Raw genomic sequence first — 19,373 nt, forward strand, 5'->3', positions numbered from 1 at the left:
TCAAGGAGCTATTAATTTCACCCAACCATTGAGATGAGGTTCAATCAATCAAAGTCAAAGCGGGTAGAGGGCACGGCACCAAGGGTAGAGAGCTTATCAGACAACACAGGGCCTTTTTTACAGGAGTATTATTGCCTCTGTGGAAGAGAAACGATGCTCTGCAATGTTGTGCGCTGTCTCATCACTTTTGGAGAAGGAGGTAGGGGACACCGTCATCACGTTTGTTTAAATTGTCAATACACGTATTAGTAAAATAACACAATACAAAGATGCAATGTAAGCGTCTGACCGGAGGGCGACGCGGTGCGCGTGCGCCGGTCTCAGGCGAGCGTCCCACTTAAGAAAGCGTCGCGATAGATATAGAGAGCTATGTTATATTACTCCTATTTAACAGTTTCTTGGGAGACTCCAAGAGAGTGTTCTTTTTTTGCAAACACAGTGTATACTATGCGTTTGTGTCTACAATTCCTTCTACACGCGTCTTTCACGCGTAACTGCCTGAAGATATTTTGATAAAATTTAATATGAACACTACCTTAACACTCATCTCATCTCTCATCTCAGCCTATCGCCGTCCACTGCTGAACGTAGGCCTCCCCCAAAGAGCGCTAACCATCCCGGTCTTGGGCAGCCCGCATCCATCCACTGCCAGCCACCTTCTTCAAATCATCGGTCCATCGTGCCGCAGGGCGTCCTACACTAACCTTAACACTACCTAACATAGATTAATAATTGACCTTGAAGAAACGATAAATGAGATTTCCACAGGTGAAACAGAGGTAAATAAGATTTTCACAAAGTTAGAACATATCTACTAAATAATAATCAACAAGTTATGATAACAAATTACGATACAATTTCATGAATAAACTGTCGCATTGAGTTAATTCTTATCGAGACACAAAGTTGTAATCAATTACGATTACTCTAATAAATACTTCATACTAATTACTGAGATAAGGGTGTATTATCATTGACAGCTGTCAATGTCAAGCGAAAGGTCGTTACGCAGCCGTTGTGACGTCACACGCAGGTATTAAACACTCATTGAGGCGAGGCGAGAATATCAAATAATTAGCTATTCATTGCTGGCTGCGATATATAGCTTAAGGTACCAGAAATACTAGTTGCGCAATGTACCGGCTTCAATAATGTATTTTAATTAATTTATATTGTTGATCATGTTCTTATCTATCCGTAGGTGTATTAATATTACATTAATTGATTTATATTTAGAAGGCATTTGACTCGGATAACTTCTAATAATGGTTATTACACGAACAGTAAAAATCGCATAGTCACCGTTACATATCCTACTTTGAGCGTCGTGCTTCCAACATGGGGCAAGCATTTGTGTGGCTACTGAATGTCTCATAAACACTGCAATATATTAGGTGCAAATTCATAATAGCAAGAGAAGCAAGACTCACGATACTAAGGGCTCTTATAGAAGCTACAAATTGGCTGAAAAATTAATGCAAGAAAGAAACATTGTCACACACAGTTCCTAAGATACATAATCATAGCGGACCCTTAAAGGGTTCCGTTTGACCCCATGTGAGTATGTGCATTAAACACTAATTAGGTATTTTTCTATGTCTTTCGCCTATTAGATCCTACCGCACAACCCTCGTGTGTCACAACCCTCGGTACTTGATCTGTGGGACAGTGAGCATTGTAACTTACGTTATAACATCGTACGTATCACGCAAAACCACTGAACGGATTTAGACGAAACTTTGTACACAGATAGTTTATAACCTGGATTAACACATAGGATAGTTTTTATCCCGATGTATATTCCCGTGGGCTTATTTACTGCTGGTTAAAGCTATGGTCATAATACAGTAGGTATATGTATTATGTTGTGTGCGCTAACGCAACGCAGGTGACATACTTGAGAGGTGACGTGAGACAAGGACGAGTATACTGTGGCAATCGAGACTAAGAGATGAAATCAATACAAATAAGTTAGGTTTATATTTAGATATAGGTACAATCGGTATCTCAAACGAATCATATTACAACCAGGCTGGTCGGATCCTTCAAATATTTGAAGGTAAATCTAGTTAGGTGAGTTTTTGAATATGATTGTCGTTGCCAATTTACCATACAATTGAACTCACGAGATAATCCAGAGTTTCCAGACTAGGGTGTAAGTGAGTGTTTTTTGTACTTATGGGTAAGATTCGGCTTCAAAGCCACCAGAACAAATAGTATCTCGTGTTTTCTGGCAAATTATATTTAGGGATCCATGCCTTAAGTTGAACCAGAACCCTATTATTTAGGCTACGATGTCTAACAATAGCCCGTATCTCATGAACTAAAATACCTAGGCAGTAGAAAAATACATAGATGATATTATATTTACGTTGCTCTAAACACTAAAATTAAGAATCGAGTTTAAGCAACGATTGTTAATGACATTTTTTTTAATCTAGCCCACTGTGTCCCACAGCTGGGCAAAGGCCTCCCCCAAACCCTTCCACGATTCTCTGTCCTGGGCCTCATGGAAGCAGCCCGTGCGGTAAACGTCAATACCAATTTTTCATACACCTTCGTTTTTCCTAAGCCTACTTATACGGAACCCTCAAAAAATCCGAATGACACTCGACCGGTTTTATTTAAAATGTATCCTTATAAAGAATTATACATATATTATTTTAAAATCAAGTCAAAAAATATATGGTCTGTCAATGCAGTGTCCACCCACGGTGGACAACAACAAGTCATCGTAACTCACTCGCAGGCAACCAGCTCCTTATGAGACAGAGCGCGGACCTTATACGGAACCCACAAGGCTGTGGTAATTATAGAGTTAATTGCAGTAGTTGTTGTGTGACACCTGTATTGTACGTATTTACTTAAGGATATGGATTTATAACTGACTTAGTAATTTTAACTGTATCTTATGTTTTGTATTCAATGTTTGTTAGGTCCAAGCAGAACAATTTTACAGGATTGAAGTCGATTCTTTTTTTGTTGTGCTCATAATAATATATTTATAAACAAATTTGATTGTGATTGAATAAGGACAAAGGTAATTTGGAATAATTTTTTTCTTGGTGTGGCGGCGGAATCCTTATGGACCTCTGGTCGGGGTAGGACGTGGGTAGAGTCAGACTCTTACTGACTAAACCTGAACCGCCGTAATGTCTACCACGTTTGGACAGTACGTAGCAATGACGACTAAAATAAAAGGAAAACCACGGTAGAGCTATATGGGACTATGAGATTTTTGGGCAGTTGGTACTGGCCTACAATACTATTCATGTACCTTAAGAATAAAGCTCTGAATATTATTAAATGATACAAAGGTTCATTCACGCGTACCTACTTAATAAAATTTATCGGGATTGCCTGACTTCGGGCCCAACCGAAGTCCTTAATCATGAGCTACCACGACCAATAAATACGCAATATGCAAAATCATCGTCGATGACATAGTCATGTCTCGGGTCGAGTCGCGATGAGGTTAGCACTGTAGCACAGGACCGTAGAAATTGGCACGAGGAAGGGGAGGCCTATGCCCAGCAACGAGAGGACAAGGGCTGTGAATGATGATGATGATGATGCAACATCTATTATCCAACATTATCCTCATAAAAGTTAGTATAAAAAGTGTTTTGTTTCTGCTTTACATTCAACATATACCCCAACAGTCGAGGTATCTCAGGTATCCATTACAAGTTGACAATCACCGCGTGGATCCGTGATCGTTCCCACCGCCGCGGCATCGACTTGCTCACGGATTCGGATGTCAGTCAGTGGAGCGTGTGTTGTTCCCAGGGAAACGTGTTATTGTAATCAATTGTAACAAGTTCAAGAGAACTTGTAAGAGACGAGACCGGCGCGATGGTAAGTAAGTGGCGAATATCTATACATTTACTTCTGGTTAAGTATATGTAGAGATGGAGATCTTAGGATCGATAAGGTGAAGGTAGTCCTTCAGTAGAACAGCACTGGCCAAAAAGAATAAGTTTGTATTCCGAAGTGCAATTTGGCAGACTCCTTACTAAAGTTTAATATTTCTAACCCCGATTTTTTCGCCCTTAGTATGCCCAGATAGCCAGCTTTTTTTATCACTGGAATACTTCCTGATTCACGATCGCAAAAAAACCATTTATGATGTTTGAATCTATAAAACCGGAACCCTACTACTAAGGCTTCGTTCGTCTGTCAACAGGCTGTATCTCATGAACAGTCAAAGCTGGATTGATAAAAGCCTATTGTATGGATCGTTAAGTGTGGGGAGGCCTCACGCTTAAACAGCCTTTAAAATACGTTATTACAGTTGTAATATGACTGACATAAAACTTATTTTTACGTAAATAATTTATGTCAGATACTGTTATAAGGAAACTTGTATTAGACATATAAAGATATAAGTAGATATCTTTTATGAGATGATACCAAATGGAATAATACTCCGAATAGACATGAATGACGACCTAATTAATGCATTATTTTAGTTTTTAGATTAAGATGTCGTAAAAGCCAAAAGTTGAGCATCTAGAAAGACCTGTTTTACTAAATTCGTACTATTTGACCGAAATAAGATAACATTTTATGAATATAGGTATGTTCTTCTAGAATAACATCGCTGCATGGATAGCCGAGTGGATAACAAACTTTATGATGTATGCGTGAAATTACGTACTTAATTACGATTCGCATATCTATTTATTTATTTACGATAAAAAAATATATCATCTAAATTGTTTAACACACGAACAAAGAAAAAAATCAATTATCTTTAATTAATATATATATTCTGGATATCTATCTAACGGGGTAATTACATAAAGACAGGAAATTAGACAAGTATTAAACTATTTTCGTAACTGACGGGGAAACCCTTGCGCCAGCCGAAACACAGACAAGCGTGGCGGTAGACAAAGACGTTTCACAGCGATGTCACTTGATCTGGACACCTCGTACTCTGAGGTTAATCCTGGTACTGGTTATCATCGACTTAGAGCACTACGGACACTATACCGCGGTTTTCTGGGTTTCTGAGCAACCAGCACAACCTCCTCAAACCAGGAGTGAAAATAAATCTCTCGTCTTTTCTGTAGAATATTTCTCTTGAACGATTTCCGTACTATCGCATTCCTTAGGTAGTACCTACTGTCGGATATGCGATATAACATTGATAAGAGGTAAACACGATATACTCGGATATCTAAAGAAGTTGTCATCATTACTGTCTAGCAGACTTATATGAATAATTATTTTTTAATGACTCCTGTACATGTAGGCATTGAATCCTTGCGTCGCGATTCACAACATGCACAAATACACTCAGACTCAGAACAAGCACTTGTGTCCCCTAAACATAGTACATTAAAATAATCTGAAAACCAGATTTGTTCATTTCAATTTATTCTTTTATTAAGTAAATATGTATTTAATTTGCGAAAGTTAAAAACACTAGACGGAATAATAATGATATCATTTTAATACTTTACCAACATTTATGTGGTAAGTGCAAGTTATGAAAAGTAAGTAATTGTGTAAGTGCATACTTATTTATATTAAACTAGCTGTTGCCCGCGACTTCGTCCCCGTGGGTAGAAGATATAAGTTATGATTTATACCAGCCCTGTTTTTTTCACATTTTCCATTGTATGTTCGCTCCTATTAGTCGCAGCGTGATGGTTTATAGCCTACAGCCTTCCTCGATGCATGGTCTATTCAACACAAAAAGAATTTTTCTATTTGGACCAGTAGTTCCTGAAATTAGCGCGTTCAAACAAACAAACAAACTCTTCAGCTTTATATATTAGTACAGATATATAGATTTAGACTTGTCTTTTACCAATACTAAACTATCATGGGTTGTTTTCTTATGGCCCATCATAGAGTATCATGCAAGGACTTGGGGAGGCTTTTGCATAGATGTGGAATCAGTGGGCTAGATTAAAACATGGCCAAATTAGCTGACATTAGGAATGAAGAGACTTTTCACCCTTAGCATTAGAGTGATTTCAGTGTAAATTTTTGGTCTAACTGTTTTTTCTTTTAAGCAAAGAAATTCATAATCCAACAGCCATACTGATCTAAGTTCTTCCCTTGTGTTTGTCCCTCAATCACTTTAGTTTCAATGTTTTCTTTATTTGTGAGTATTATTGGCTAAACAGGCTAAGTATGTGAAAATTGTATTTGCATGTCACTTAACTTATGAAATACCACCAAATCAAGTGGGTCCACAAAGGCAAAATAACTTAAAAACATTGTTTAAAGGAACCTTGAGTTTAGAAATCGAAGTTATAATAATATTGTTACTTCTTTTAACACATATCTTATTACTTCAATTATATGAAACTAATTAGTTAAGTAGTGCATTTTTAATTTGATTTTTGCTTTACCTACATGTATATTTGAACAAGTAGCCCAAATGTATGTCAATCCTGGGTAACAGGGTTAGGTTAACGCTAGATAAATATTTCAATATCATTGATTTATCTCGCCAAAAACTTGTACTTTTACAGAAATTAGGGTGATAACATTTTTATCTCTAAACTTAATTAGAAAAATTTTGTTTTGAGTGAGTATTCAACTATAACTTTCACTCATAGATTTTCAAAAACACTCACTTTGAACTTATTTAAGTATTCCAACAAGACTCTAACAAGACAACTTAACAAACATTTAAGATAATGTAAGTACAACTGTATGTCTGTTTACTATCAATTTACAACAATTAATCAAACACTATTGTTCTACCAACAAAGAATACTTGTTTTGTTTCTGCCGAAGCTCCTTTGATGCTCACTAACGCAGTTATTGTGGATGTGTAATGTAAATGCACTCGTTCACCGTGTGACACAATAATAAATGCTACTTATAAAGTATTTATAGTGTGACTGATAAGATACTGGCTACATACATACCTACTTGTAATAAATTACTCATAACTTTCTTGTTATGAACAAATGGCTGAACAAAGTAATGCCTGTGCTTACTGTGTATGCTGTGGACGAGGTGGTTTCCCACAGTTAATTGTTATGATCTAGTTGTGGTAATAAAAAGTCTAATACAACATAATCATATGGCGGGCAGGCATGCGGCCACTGTGCACTCTCTGTGACCACTAAAAGTGAAAGACCAAGGCATTCGGTGTTCAGAAAGCTATAATGAAATTATGATAAAGCCTTAATTAAGACCATGAACTGTAGCACATTAACGCAAACAAATACGTTCGCGTTCCGCCTCCGTGCACTGCACTGCCTGCGATTTCACATCACGACAAGCACAACGAGCGGCCGCCGACTAGGGCCGACACTACGGTCTCCTTTGTGCGCGCCACGGGCCCTGACTCACGACTCACCAGCAGTTGAGCTTCTTGATCGCGCTGAGGTCCGACTGCTTCGAGCGCGCGATCACCATTTCTTCAGTGAGTCGCGCCATCGTTTAGCACTGCACTGACACTGGCGTTTGTATACAAAACTAGTAGAAAAACGAACACAGCGGGTATATTTACGGCGGAGTGTACGCGGAGCTCATCGCGGCGCGACACGCGACGGCAACACGCCCCGAGCGCGTCTAAATAACTAAAAAACAATAACCGATCTCGCACGACGTTTCCGCTCACTTGACGTTGGCGGTCGACTTAATTGCTGCGTAGGTTTCCACTGACTCACGACATACAGCTGTTTGTGTTTGCCGAACTCTGAGCCTGACTGTTATCATTCATGACGTTATAATTTTGTTGAGCATAATAAAGCTAATTATTTTTGTTTTCGAACGAAATTAAATCATTAGGTTTATTGCAACAATATTATCTCACAATTTCCTATTAATCAAACGAATAAAGATAGACGGATGAAAAGAAAAACCATTTCCATTTATGTCAAACTGACGCCAAGACAAATTGACAGCTCAAACAATGGAAATAGGATTGTCAAATTTCGTTCTGTACTGGTCTTGCTATATTGTATCATTGCTCTATCTTCTGCATGGATTTCTGAAAAATATCCTTGGTCTGTGGAAGAAGTACTGAAATATTTTCTTGCTTATTAAGATATAATAATGTGTAAATTTTTCATTATTCCTGTTTTTTAGTACAGCTAATAATTATTTTCCGTAAACTTGGAGCAATGGAGAGGTTTTTCACAATAGCAACACTAGTAATGACATTCCAGCTAAACAAAATTTGACGTTTGACAGTGACGTTCCAACGTCAACCGAGCCTGCGGGCTTGAGGTTTATTTTGAGTAAAAAGTTAAAGAAACAGATCTGAAAATGGATTCTAACGATATATTAGACGACAAGGACAACGGGCCCGAGGTACAGATCAACTTCCCAAGCTCCGTGATGAGCCGGATCGAAGAAATGATGGGAGGAACTGAGCAGTTCGATAGTGCAGAAGTGAGTGCTATTCTTTCGATGGTTCTCGTATTTCCTTTTGTTTTATTGTTAGATTAGACAGCTCACATCCATCTACCGTCGTAATATGTTCTTGAAACAACGATTTGATGACTGCTATTACAATTTACGAGCTAAAATCATTTGTCCCTGTTTAACTCCATTATTCTGTTCTGATAAAGAATTTGGGTATATTTCTATAGTTTAATCGATTGAAAATGAATCAAAATTCTGTTTCGTGTCAAATATTAAGGCCACAATGAACTTCAAAAGCAACAAAGCATATACAAAATGTATTTTAAGTTGTAATCTTAACTGTTCAATAATTCTATTATCATAGTATTTTATTGTCTTGTCATAGTATTTGTATTTATAAATACATTAAACTACAGGGAAGTACAGTCTAACACAATTATTTTGTTTTACAATTCCAGTTTGATGCAGTGGCATACATCAACCGAGTGTTCCCTACGGAGCAGTCCCTGTCGGGCGTGGAGAGCGCGGCGGCGCGCTGTGAGTTCCACTTGGCGGGCGTGGAGCACGACATCCGGCGCCTCGTGCGCGCTCAGGCCGAGCAGAGGGATGCCGGACAACACGCGCTGCTGGAGGCACAGCGGTGTATTGCAGAGCTGGCGTTACAGGTACACCTATTCTAGAATACAAAACGATATACAATAGAATGATTAAAAGAACTAAATGCAGGACAAAGTATGTAGTACAATTATAATGAATTGTAGATAAGTGACACTTTCTCTTATATGGTTCTAGAATGTTGTATGTCTACATGGTAGTTTAGTATAGGTATTTTAGGTTCCATGAGAAACAAGATTCTTGTTTCTATGTTCCTATATGCCAGAATTCAGCATAACTTTTAGAATGTACAACAAATCCAAACACCTGTGCTAAGACACCTAGAAGCAATGGCTCCAGTGTGCCTATTGGCTATTCATGCAGTCACCACAATCAATTGAAGACAATCAAATAATTGTGTAATTCTAATCCAAGACTCACTAACATTCCAAAAATGCCCGACAAACCTTCTTCTCCTACATTCCAGGTGGCGGACATAAACAAGAAAGCGGAGCGCAGCGAGAGCATGGTCCGCGAGATAACGCTAGAGATCAAGCAGCTGGACTGCGCCAAGTCCAACCTGACGGCGGCCATCACTGCCCTCAACCACCTGCACATGCTGGTGGGCGGCGTCAGCGCGCTGCGGACCATGACCGCCAGCCGACAGTACAAGGAGATCGTGCTGCCCATGCAGGCTATCATGGAGGTACGCGTGTGGTACTACTTGCTTAGTAAGATCTTATGTTTTTAAACTTTTTAACTAATTGGGGAAGTGACAAAAATGAAGATTTGTAGCGTTTTTTGTTTTGTGTCGCGACCAAAAAGCCTAAATATCTGATCAACAGCCGCCCTCCTAAATGATAATAAAGTTTTATTATTATGATGGTTTCTGTATCGAATGATTATCTCATATTCACTTTGCAAATTCGATAGTTTTTGTTTCAATAGTAGCTTTGTGGAATAATAAAACCCTTGGTACAGTGGTAGCTTTAATGGCGTGGCCAGCCCATATTCATTCACTGAGATAAGGCTTCCCCAATTGCACGCCATCGAGATCTATCTTGCTCGCATCCAGCTCATGCCAGCCATCTTACACCTTACATCAATAAAGTTATGATGTCACGGTTTACTCACGCGTATTTATCGGGGTAACCCGACTACCCAAGCGGAGTCCGGCGGCGGGATCGCGAGTCGAACTTCGACTAGCGATCCCGCCGCGTCTGCTCATGATTAAGGACTCCGGTACCACGGTTCCACGATAGTTACTATCAAAATATCAATTAAGTTGCTTAAAGCCCAGCTATTCTCCAGTACTAGAACTAACTCCATTGGTCCATGTGTAGTTTCTCCTCCTCAATCCTCAGTGCCACCTACAGTATGTATTCCGTATCCTCTGGGCGGGCAGGTGTTGCAGCACTTCGAGTGCTACCGCGAGATCCGCGAGCTGAGCGCGCTGCGCGACCAGGTCACCGCCATCCGCCGCCAGCTCGCCGCGCAGATACTCGCCGACTTCAAGGAGGCCTTCACCGGTACTTAGCCCTAGTAACAGGGATACAAAAACATTCATACATTCAAAATATCTAAATAACCAAGCAAATTTTTTTAATGTCGCTATGGAAAGTTTATCAACATCGGTCTAACCATTTTTGTAGTTGTTAATTGCATTGTCATCGGGTTTGAAGATACCCTGAAAATTTCAGCCTGCTAGCTTATCGGGAAGTGCCTTAAAATTAAGTTGCAAAAATCCAACCGGAACAACAAACAAAGAAGAAAGAGAGTGTATAAAAAAACGTGGGAAAATACTAATTTTATATTCTATGGAAATCTGTTTGACAAACTAAACAGATTTGTATAACTGTATTCAGTTAAATACCCTATTATTATTGTGTAATTGTCACAGAACTTTGAACCTTATCCCAATACCTTTCGGTCTACATTCCAGCGGGCAGCAAAGCCACGATTCCTCAGCGCACTCTAGCGGAAGCCTGTGGAGTTCTGGACATCTTGGAGAAGAAGGTTAAAGACGACTTGCTGCACTGGTTCATAGATGTTCAGCTGCAGGTAGATACTACACTCTTTTATTCTTACATTTATTCTGTTAGAGGCCTATCAGAACGAAAGAAAAATCATTTATTTACAACCTCTTGAAGTAATGCAGACCAGCTTTTTGGTCTAGTGGTTAGCGGCAGTTAAAGTGAAGTTCGTGGGTTCGATTCCCACCCAAGACTAATTTTTGTTTAATCGAAGTCGAAATTACTTTAAAATTATAAAAAATATCTAAATTATCTATATGTATTTATAAGATCTCAAATTACGTATAGTTGTTTAGTCCTCCCATTAAAACCTCCAGTTAGTTGTGTGACACTAGACGTCGCTGTGGACTGCATGACATGCCCCCCCCCCCCCAGGAGTACCAGCACCTGTTCTCGGCGGAGCAGGAGTCGGCGTGGATCTCGCACGTGGAGCGGCGCTACGCCTGGCTGAAGCGGCATCTGCTGGCCTTCGAGGAGGGCCTGGCGCAGCTGTTCCCGCACTCCTGGCAGCTCAGCGAGAGGATCACGCTCAGCTTCTGCAAGGTAACACTAACTACCCACTGTCACACAGGCACCACGTGACCTTCAATAGGAGCTTGATAAATCTTAGCGACTGTAACAGTGCGCAAGGCGTGGTTATTAATAGCAACTGTCCATAGTACTTCCTCATAATATCTTACTATAAGACTTTACACGTGACAGTTGGCCTTATATAGGTGCTTGAGAAATGTAAGCTACTGAACTGGGGACGTATTTAAAGGCGCAGTTCCAAAATGTCCTTCCTATGGTGAGGAACCGGAAAAACAATACTGTGGCGAGTAAGTCGCACGACTAAACGCAGCACAAGATCACGCCATTTTACGTCACAGCGTGCCGTGTGCAAAACAAGTTCCGAAAGCTCCGCCCACCTTGCGACGACAAGTTAACTTAGCGCCGCCTCCCAAGACATGGCGTCTGCGCATCCTTTGTTCGAAGCACTAATGAGGCAAGATGGCGGCGCACTCATCTATTGTCCACGCTAATGAGAGGGCGTAAACTCCTGCGCAAATATGCCAAGTGGGAGCCGTTTTTTATCATACTGTTTAGTATAAATAGCTGTGTATTTTCTAAGATTCATTCATTACGCTTGTGTCTTGCTACCGCAATATAACTCTGTCGCTTTCACCTGGCATTTTATTCCTTCGCTTATCATCATATTCCTCATTGCTTCTGCTATACCCACCTGTATTATCTACGCAAGTAGTATACTGTAGCCAGCATATACCAACGGAGTCCTATACTACTTCAATACAAAATGGGATAGTCTCGAAGAATAAAAAAAGATATAAGAATGTACGAGTTCACATATATGCATCAAAACAGCTGTTGTTTAGAATGTACACACACATCGCAACTACTACGGATTATTTCCAATCCTGCCCGTCCAGCATACTTGCCCATTGAAAAGCAAAATCTATAGATCCTGAGATTACCGCCTTCAACAACAACACTATAATATACCTGTCTATAACGTCAGTATGTACTCCCAGTCTACTTCTACTTCTGTTCTGTTCTGTCCTGTGCCACCAGATAACGCGGTCGGAGCTGAGCAAGCTGATGGCGGCGCGCCGTAACGAGGTGGACGTCAAGCTGCTGCTGTACGCCATACAGAAGACCTACAACTTCGAGCTGCTGCTGCACAAGCGGTTCACAGGTACGCACACACGCACACACAGAGAGAGAGATGGAGAGAGACGGAGAGAGAGATACACACACACACACACACACAGAGAGAGAGGGAGAGAGAGATACACACACACCTCATGAGGCTCATACGTGGCTCTTGCATGTGTCGAATATAATTGAACGTGTATGAAAACGACTGGCCTGTTGGTTAATGGGTCTGACTGCTATACTGGTGGTCTCGGGTTCGATTCCTACCCAGGACAAATGTTAGTGTGATGAGCTCGATCATTTGTTTTGTGGCTGGCCGTATTTTTCTAAATTATGTATGTATTTAGAAATATATAAAGTTTGTTTATTAGTTGTCTAGTACTCATAATACAAGTTATACTTAGTTTGAGACTACATGGCGTTGTGTGAAAGTTGTGGACATATCATTATACTAGCTGTTGCCCGCGACTTCGTCCACGTGGGAGGAGATATAAGTTAGGAATTTTTGAACGGAAGCAGTCGATAATCAATATTTTTCCCCGTTTAAGCTACATTTATATCTTCGCTCCTATTAGTCGCAGCGTGATAGTATGTAGCCTATAACCTTCCTCGATGAATAATAATAAATAAAAGCGGACAACATCACATACATTGTTTTGAACCCAAAGTAAGTTGCTAAAGCACTTGTGTTATGAAATTCAGATACAACGAAGGTACCACAAACACCCAGACCCGAGACAATGTAGAAATGTGAATTTTTACATTGACCCGGCCGGGGATCGAACCCGGGACCTCAGAGCTAGCGACACCTTGAAACCGGTGCGTGCGCCACTCGACCACGGAGGTCGTCGAATGAGAATGTTCTATTCATCACAAAAATATTTTTTCAATTTAGACCAGTAGTTTCTGAGATTAGCGCGACATTTCGACAAATATACTTATTGCATGTACAACACTAAAAATGCCAGTGACAGGGTCTATCACCCTTAGCACGTATGGTACTTAACTTGAATATAACAACTGAAATACATTATAATTTGATATCGGCTAGGTACGGACTTGAGCGCGGAGTCTGGAGACGGTGACAAGCAGGCTGCCTTCGACGCGGACAACAAAGATGTGAGTTATAAACGTGCACTAGTCTAATTACAAGTTTAACTGTTTACTAGCTGTGCCCCGCTGTTTCTTTTGTGATGTTATTAAATCGCATACTTAAATTTAATTGTCTTTTTTAAGATAAAAAAATAAATAAAATTCTTGAAAATTGTAATGCAAAATGAAACACTGCATGGATGGGTGAGTGGATAAGGTCATCACGCCAAACCCACTATGACGTGTCGCGGGTTCGATCCCCGCGTAGGACGAGCGTTTGTGTGTGACTGGGTGTTTGCATGTATGTATGACTTCCATGTTTGTGAAACCCCCCGCGATTAAAAGCATTCACTCGTTCGTTTTAAAAAAATACCGATATGTTCCCCCCTCCAGTCCCCGGTGTCGGGCTCTGCCCCCAGCAGCAGGTCCTCGTGGGTGGGTCAGATCGGGTCCTGCTTCGAGCCCTACCTGTCGCTGTACGTCAGCTCGCTGGACGCCAACCTGGCCGACCTCATGGAGAGGTTCATACAGGTAATATTACATTACAATAACAAATAGCGCCATCTAGTATCAGACAAGGGAAGCTTGTATTGTCAGTACTAGGCGAGTGATAAGCGTACTTATATATTTTCAAACACGTATTCTAAAAATAATAATGCCAAGACAGAACAAATTTTCGTGTTTATCACACAAGCATTTATGCATGTTGGGAGTCAAACCCACGACCTCCCACAGTCCCAGATAACAAAAGGCCTGTTGTTAAATAAGGCAGTCATTGGACTGACAGGGCCTATAATGTTCCAAAACTAATGTGTATCCTTATATACACCTACCACTTTAGTTCACATTTTAAAATGCAAATAAGTGAATTGACCCCCCCCCCCAGGACTCGAAGGCCCCCCCCTCCGGCGACCCTGGCGCGGCTGGCGCGGGCGCGGTGATCTCGTCGTGCGCGGACCTGTTCCTGTTCTACAAGAAGTGTCTCGTGCAGTGCGCCAGCCTCACCACCGGCGAGCCCATGCTGGGTGAGTAGCTCACGCACTGTAACTACAACAACGACATACGACTCTTTTAATATAGTGATGGTAGAAATGATCTATTTAACACTGACAATAGCTAAGTTTACTATTCAACCAAATTTATACGTTCAAATAGCTATTACATTCAAATGGTCTATTTATAGAGTGTGTAGAAGCCAGCTCTGAATTAGACAAGATGACAATTAGACAGAAACAATCTGCTTACTTTTTAGTTGCTCATAAATTTTAACAGCAAATGTAATCTCATCGTAATATAACCGTTTGGTTGATATTAAATTGTAAATATTATAAAGAGCAAAAAAAAGAGTGGAATAATCTTCTGCGACCCATATGTCCCTGATGAGGGATAACAGGATTTCATCATCATCATCATCATAAAGAGCAAAACACCATTTTTATGCTTGCGCAAGCATATGTCAACAATTAAAGTAACGAAAAAAACATTTATGATGGCATTGTTTATCATAAATAGTCAGCAACGAAACAAATGTATATTTTTATAACCTTTTTTTAATCTATAACTCGCGACTTCAATCCCAACCAACAGTTAGTATTCAAATAAAACAAACTCCCGTCTAACTCGCAGTAGCTGAACACAAGTTACCTTCCCCGCGCGTAACAACAGCGGTGTTTACGCGGCCCGCCATAACACGCCATTGTGTAAGCGGTGACAAACAGACGCACGCGACAACCGCCATGCAACACGTGCGGAATACACACGTTATGTGAATAGCTTCTAACTGCCGAACTATAAGGGTGTTATATGTTTCAAAAGCACTTAGGAAGCGGTGAAGGGTGGGCGAAACTGGACGCTGTCCAATGTAATCTGACCTTCAAAAAGTGCTACTTAGTAGACGAATTTGAATAAATTACTTTTGATTTTTGATTTTTTTTGTCTGTCTTTGGTTTCGTAACTCCTGAATGGATTAAGCTTTTTCAATTTAGTTTGTTTTGTTTCGTGTTGAAGGTAAATAAACAAGAAATATGGTATAAAAAATTCTTAGAACACTATCTTACTCTCGAGCCATTTAAAGGACGCCGCATTTATCCGAGTGGTTGACATCACTACACCAAAGCCACTGTGCGCGACGTATCGCGGTTTCGAACCCCGCGTTTTGAGTCTGCGTGTCTGTAAATTGTATGTTTGTAAAACCTCCCGCGACACAAGAATTAAATTCCTTAATGGGGGAGTTGTTCTTTTTTAAAGAAAAAATAAATAATACAAAGCAAACTTAATAGAAATCACTCTATCCGTTCAGCAGCGGCGTTGCCATAGACCGACAGACACTTGAAACACATATATTTGCTCGGGCCGCAGAGCTGTCGGGCGTGTTCCAGAAGTACCTGCGCGTGTACGCGAGCGCGGTCCTGCAGGGCTGCCTGCCGCGCGCCGCGCCGGGCCCGCTGCCCGTCACCAGCCTCGTCACCAACCTGCACACGCTGCTGCGGGACGACGCCGCCAGCGACGCCAGGAACACACGGTAACACACACACACACACGGACGCACAGATACACACAGACACGGACACACTCAAACACAGACACAGCCACATGACTCGAACACCAGGGCAATTTTTGTCCGGAGTTTAAAAGAGACTATACCCATATGATGCAAGTTTGTTTCGACATTCCTTCACAGGAAAATCAGATAAAAAAGTCGATAAAAGCGAGCTTAAGAAAAAATAATTTAAATGTGATGATATATCCTGCATGCAGTTAAAATACTTTAATTTTGGTTGAATCATAACAACCTTCACAGACATAGTAGTCACACGCACACATACACCTGATAACCAGACACAATAAACACACATACAGAAATTGTATTTACATCAATATTACTTTCACTCAGGTAAACACACAAGCACTCGCACTAAATAAATACACTTTACTTATAAATCTTACAAATGATATCTCTACACAACCCCCTTCTCTCCTCAGATACACAAAACAAGAGATATCAAAGATAACGAGCGTCATCACGACCGCGGAGTACTGCCTCGAGACCACCATCCACCTGGAACAGAAGCTCAAGGAGAAGGTGTCCCCAGGACTCGCAGACAAGATCGACATGACGCCAGAACAGGACCTGTTCCACAAGATCATCAGCAACTGCATCCAGATGCTGGTCCAGGACCTGGAGATGGCGTGCGAGCCGGCGTTGCAGGCCATGACCAAGATATCCTGGCTGCACTTCGATAATGTTGGAGACCAGAGCTCCTACGTCACGCAGATCATCATGCACTTGAAGAACACCGTCCCCAACCTGCGCGACAACCTGTCCTCCTCAAGAAAATACTTCACACAGTTCTGTATTCGTTTCGCGAACTCCTTTATACCGAAGTTCATACAGAATATATACAAGTGCAAACCTATCTCGACAGTCGGCTCCGAGCAGCTGCTGTTAGACACTCATATGTTGAAGACTGCGCTGTTGGAGCTCCCGTCAATAGGGTCTGAGGTTCGACGTCCGGCGCCGGCGACTTACACAAAAGTCGTGATCAAATTGATGACGAAAGCTGAAATGATTTTGAAGTTGGTCATGGCGCCCTTGGACGGGAATCTGGAAGGGTTTGTGGGGCAGTTCGTGCAGTTGCTGCCCGAGTGTACTGTGACAGAGTTCCACAGGGTGTTGGACATGAAGGGCGCTAAGCTGTCGAAGGCTCAGCAGAGTTCGCTCGATGCCTTCTTTAAGCAGACTTGTAAGAATGTTAACAGCGACGCCGGTAAGTAGGTAATGAGTCAATGTGTGTATAATCAGAGAGGGTGTGTGTGTATGTGTGTGTGAGGAATTCTATGACTGTGTGTATGTGTGTATAATGAGTGCCTGTTTTTATATGTGTGAGTGTATGTGTGTATGAAAAGGTAAGTGTGTATGTGTTATATAATTAGTGGAAATTATAGAAGTACTTAATAAATGTGTTTAACTGTATACGTACTAGTCTATACGGTATTAAGACTATGTATATATTAATGTAACAGTGTATCTATTTGTCTCTCTCGCACTCGTATCAAATTACCCGAGTAGGAGAGAGATGGAAATATTTAGTTAGTATAATTTGATTAATCTCGGCCTGAAACTAGGACCAATGAACATGAAATTGAGTCTTGTATTAATAAGCCTCTTTGTACACGTGGCTACGTAGACATAGTTTATATTTAAGATATATGTAAATAAAGGAATATAGTGAAATTGTAGTATTTAGTATAATATACATATAGTCAATGTAATGAAATAAAGACATTCAGATAACCCAACATCACGTCTTCAAGTCATTCTGCAAGTGTGGGAGAGAGATGCCGATATAATTGTATTGCGTTGTCTCGCTCCCACAAATACAGTACTTTAAGACGTAGTAGTGGGCTTTGAAATTATTTATTATTAAAATTGTCTAATATTTTGTAATGTTATTATTATAATCGCGACTGCTTGTGTATGACGGTGCTAGATATATCCCCTTCTATTACATTATATCATTCATTCATTAATATCAATTTTAGTACAGTTTAAAGCGTCTTTATATTAATAATGAATTGTGAAAATCTATCTTACTTGCTTTACAATAAGAGTGCGGTTTTTGTTATATTTTTGTGTATAAATTGTCGTCAACTGTACATTTCCTAAAGATCTGTTTCACAAAGAACCATACAATTTATAGATATTCTAAATTGAAGTACATGTTATAGTTATTGTATATGTTACATAGGACTTTGCGACCTCAATGGATGTTAAATGTGTTACATAGGAATCACCTAAGTATACATCTAGGTTTTCTTTTCAAAATAAGAAAAATATCGTCGGGGATAGTTCAAGTCCACGTATCTACAATACATATAGTTTTAAAGGGGAGGTTTAAAACTCAATTACCTTCCTATTGTAACTGATATGGCCGCGAAAACTAACATTGACTACATAATGAGATACGTGGAATTATCCATTATTATCAGTTAGTCACTCGGATTTGCACTATCCCCGACGATATGTCAGAAAAGTTTGTAACAATTGTCCATCCAATCCATCCATCTCAGCCTATTGCCGTCCACCAGGGCCGTATTGTCCATAACGGCACTTTAGGCCAGTGCCTAGGGGCCTACTATGACCAGGGGCCCATCACCAAAGTAGGCATCTAAAAAAATGCTCGATAAATTTTTTCACTGAATGAAAATAACTTGAACCAAGGGGGCCCCCACTCCTTTGTCACCTCGGGGCCCCTGGGCCCCTAGATCCCGTTATGTCGTCCACTGCTGAACGTAGGCTTCCCCCAAAGAGCGCCTACCATCCCGGTCCTGCAACAATTGTATGCTTCTTTGGAATCAAACTTTTACAAAATGAAATAGAAAATTTCGTTATAATGTATTGTGTTAGTTTTTATAATCACCGACTACTCTGTATCTAATATAACTGACTAAATATATTAAAAACGCAGATAATGCACAATCAAGATTAGTATTGTTAATTAGAATGAATTAAAACTTATGTATGTTCAGTGGCTAGGGACGGGTGTGTTATCAAGCGTAATTATTGAATTATATAAATAATTGTGTTGTTTTATCCTGAAAGTTATCGATAGAATCTTACTTCCGGCGGAAAAGAGTTTTGTATTTGTGTCGCTA

General features: G+C 40.4%; 2 protein-coding genes across 4 annotated transcripts in view; one reads left to right on the top strand and one right to left on the bottom strand.

Moving 5' to 3' along the window:
- Positions 1-7,870, bottom strand: part of LOC113500362 (protein C21orf2 homolog) — a 48,654-nt gene extending 40,784 nt beyond the window's left edge. For all 3 annotated transcript variants that reach the window (XM_026881129.1, XM_026881130.1, XM_026881131.1), the window contains exon 1: positions 7,334-7,870. In XM_026881129.1, the coding sequence (XP_026736930.1) occupies positions 7,334-7,413 (80 nt within the window). In that variant the 5' untranslated portion in view covers positions 7,414-7,870. The remainder of the gene's footprint in view (positions 1-7,333) is intronic.
- A 283-nt stretch (positions 7,871-8,153) lies between these two features.
- On the top strand, positions 8,154-18,897 carry LOC113499981 (vacuolar protein sorting-associated protein 53 homolog). The gene is made up of 12 exons (XM_026880611.1): positions 8,154-8,373; positions 8,805-9,011; positions 9,428-9,646; positions 10,346-10,469; positions 10,883-11,001; positions 11,349-11,516; positions 12,543-12,666; positions 13,678-13,745; positions 14,112-14,249; positions 14,605-14,743; positions 16,077-16,239; positions 16,701-18,897. Exons 1-12 carry the CDS (start codon positions 8,248-8,250, stop codon positions 17,491-17,493), a joined length of 2,388 nt encoding a protein of 795 aa, XP_026736412.1. The 5' UTR covers positions 8,154-8,247; the 3' UTR covers positions 17,494-18,897.
- Positions 18,898-19,373: the final 476 nt, after the last annotated feature.

The sequence above is a fragment of the Trichoplusia ni genome, chromosome 13 (assembly GCF_003590095.1).
Source record: "Trichoplusia ni isolate ovarian cell line Hi5 chromosome 13, tn1, whole genome shotgun sequence".
NCBI classification, from domain to species: Eukaryota; Metazoa; Arthropoda; class Insecta; order Lepidoptera; family Noctuidae; genus Trichoplusia; species Trichoplusia ni.

Bases quoted from the DNA above. Each gene is read 5' to 3' on its own strand.
- LOC113499981 (XM_026880611.1), top strand. From the start codon at position 8,248: ATGGATTCTAACGATATATTAGACGACAAGGACAACGGGCCCGAGGTA. The intron at 9,647-10,345 runs GTACGCGTGTGG...CTGGGCGGGCAG, and splicing joins CCATGCAGGCTATCATGGAG to GTGTTGCAGCACTTCGAGTG. The intron at 16,240-16,700 runs GTAACACACACA...TTCTCTCCTCAG, and splicing joins AGCGACGCCAGGAACACACG to ATACACAAAACAAGAGATAT.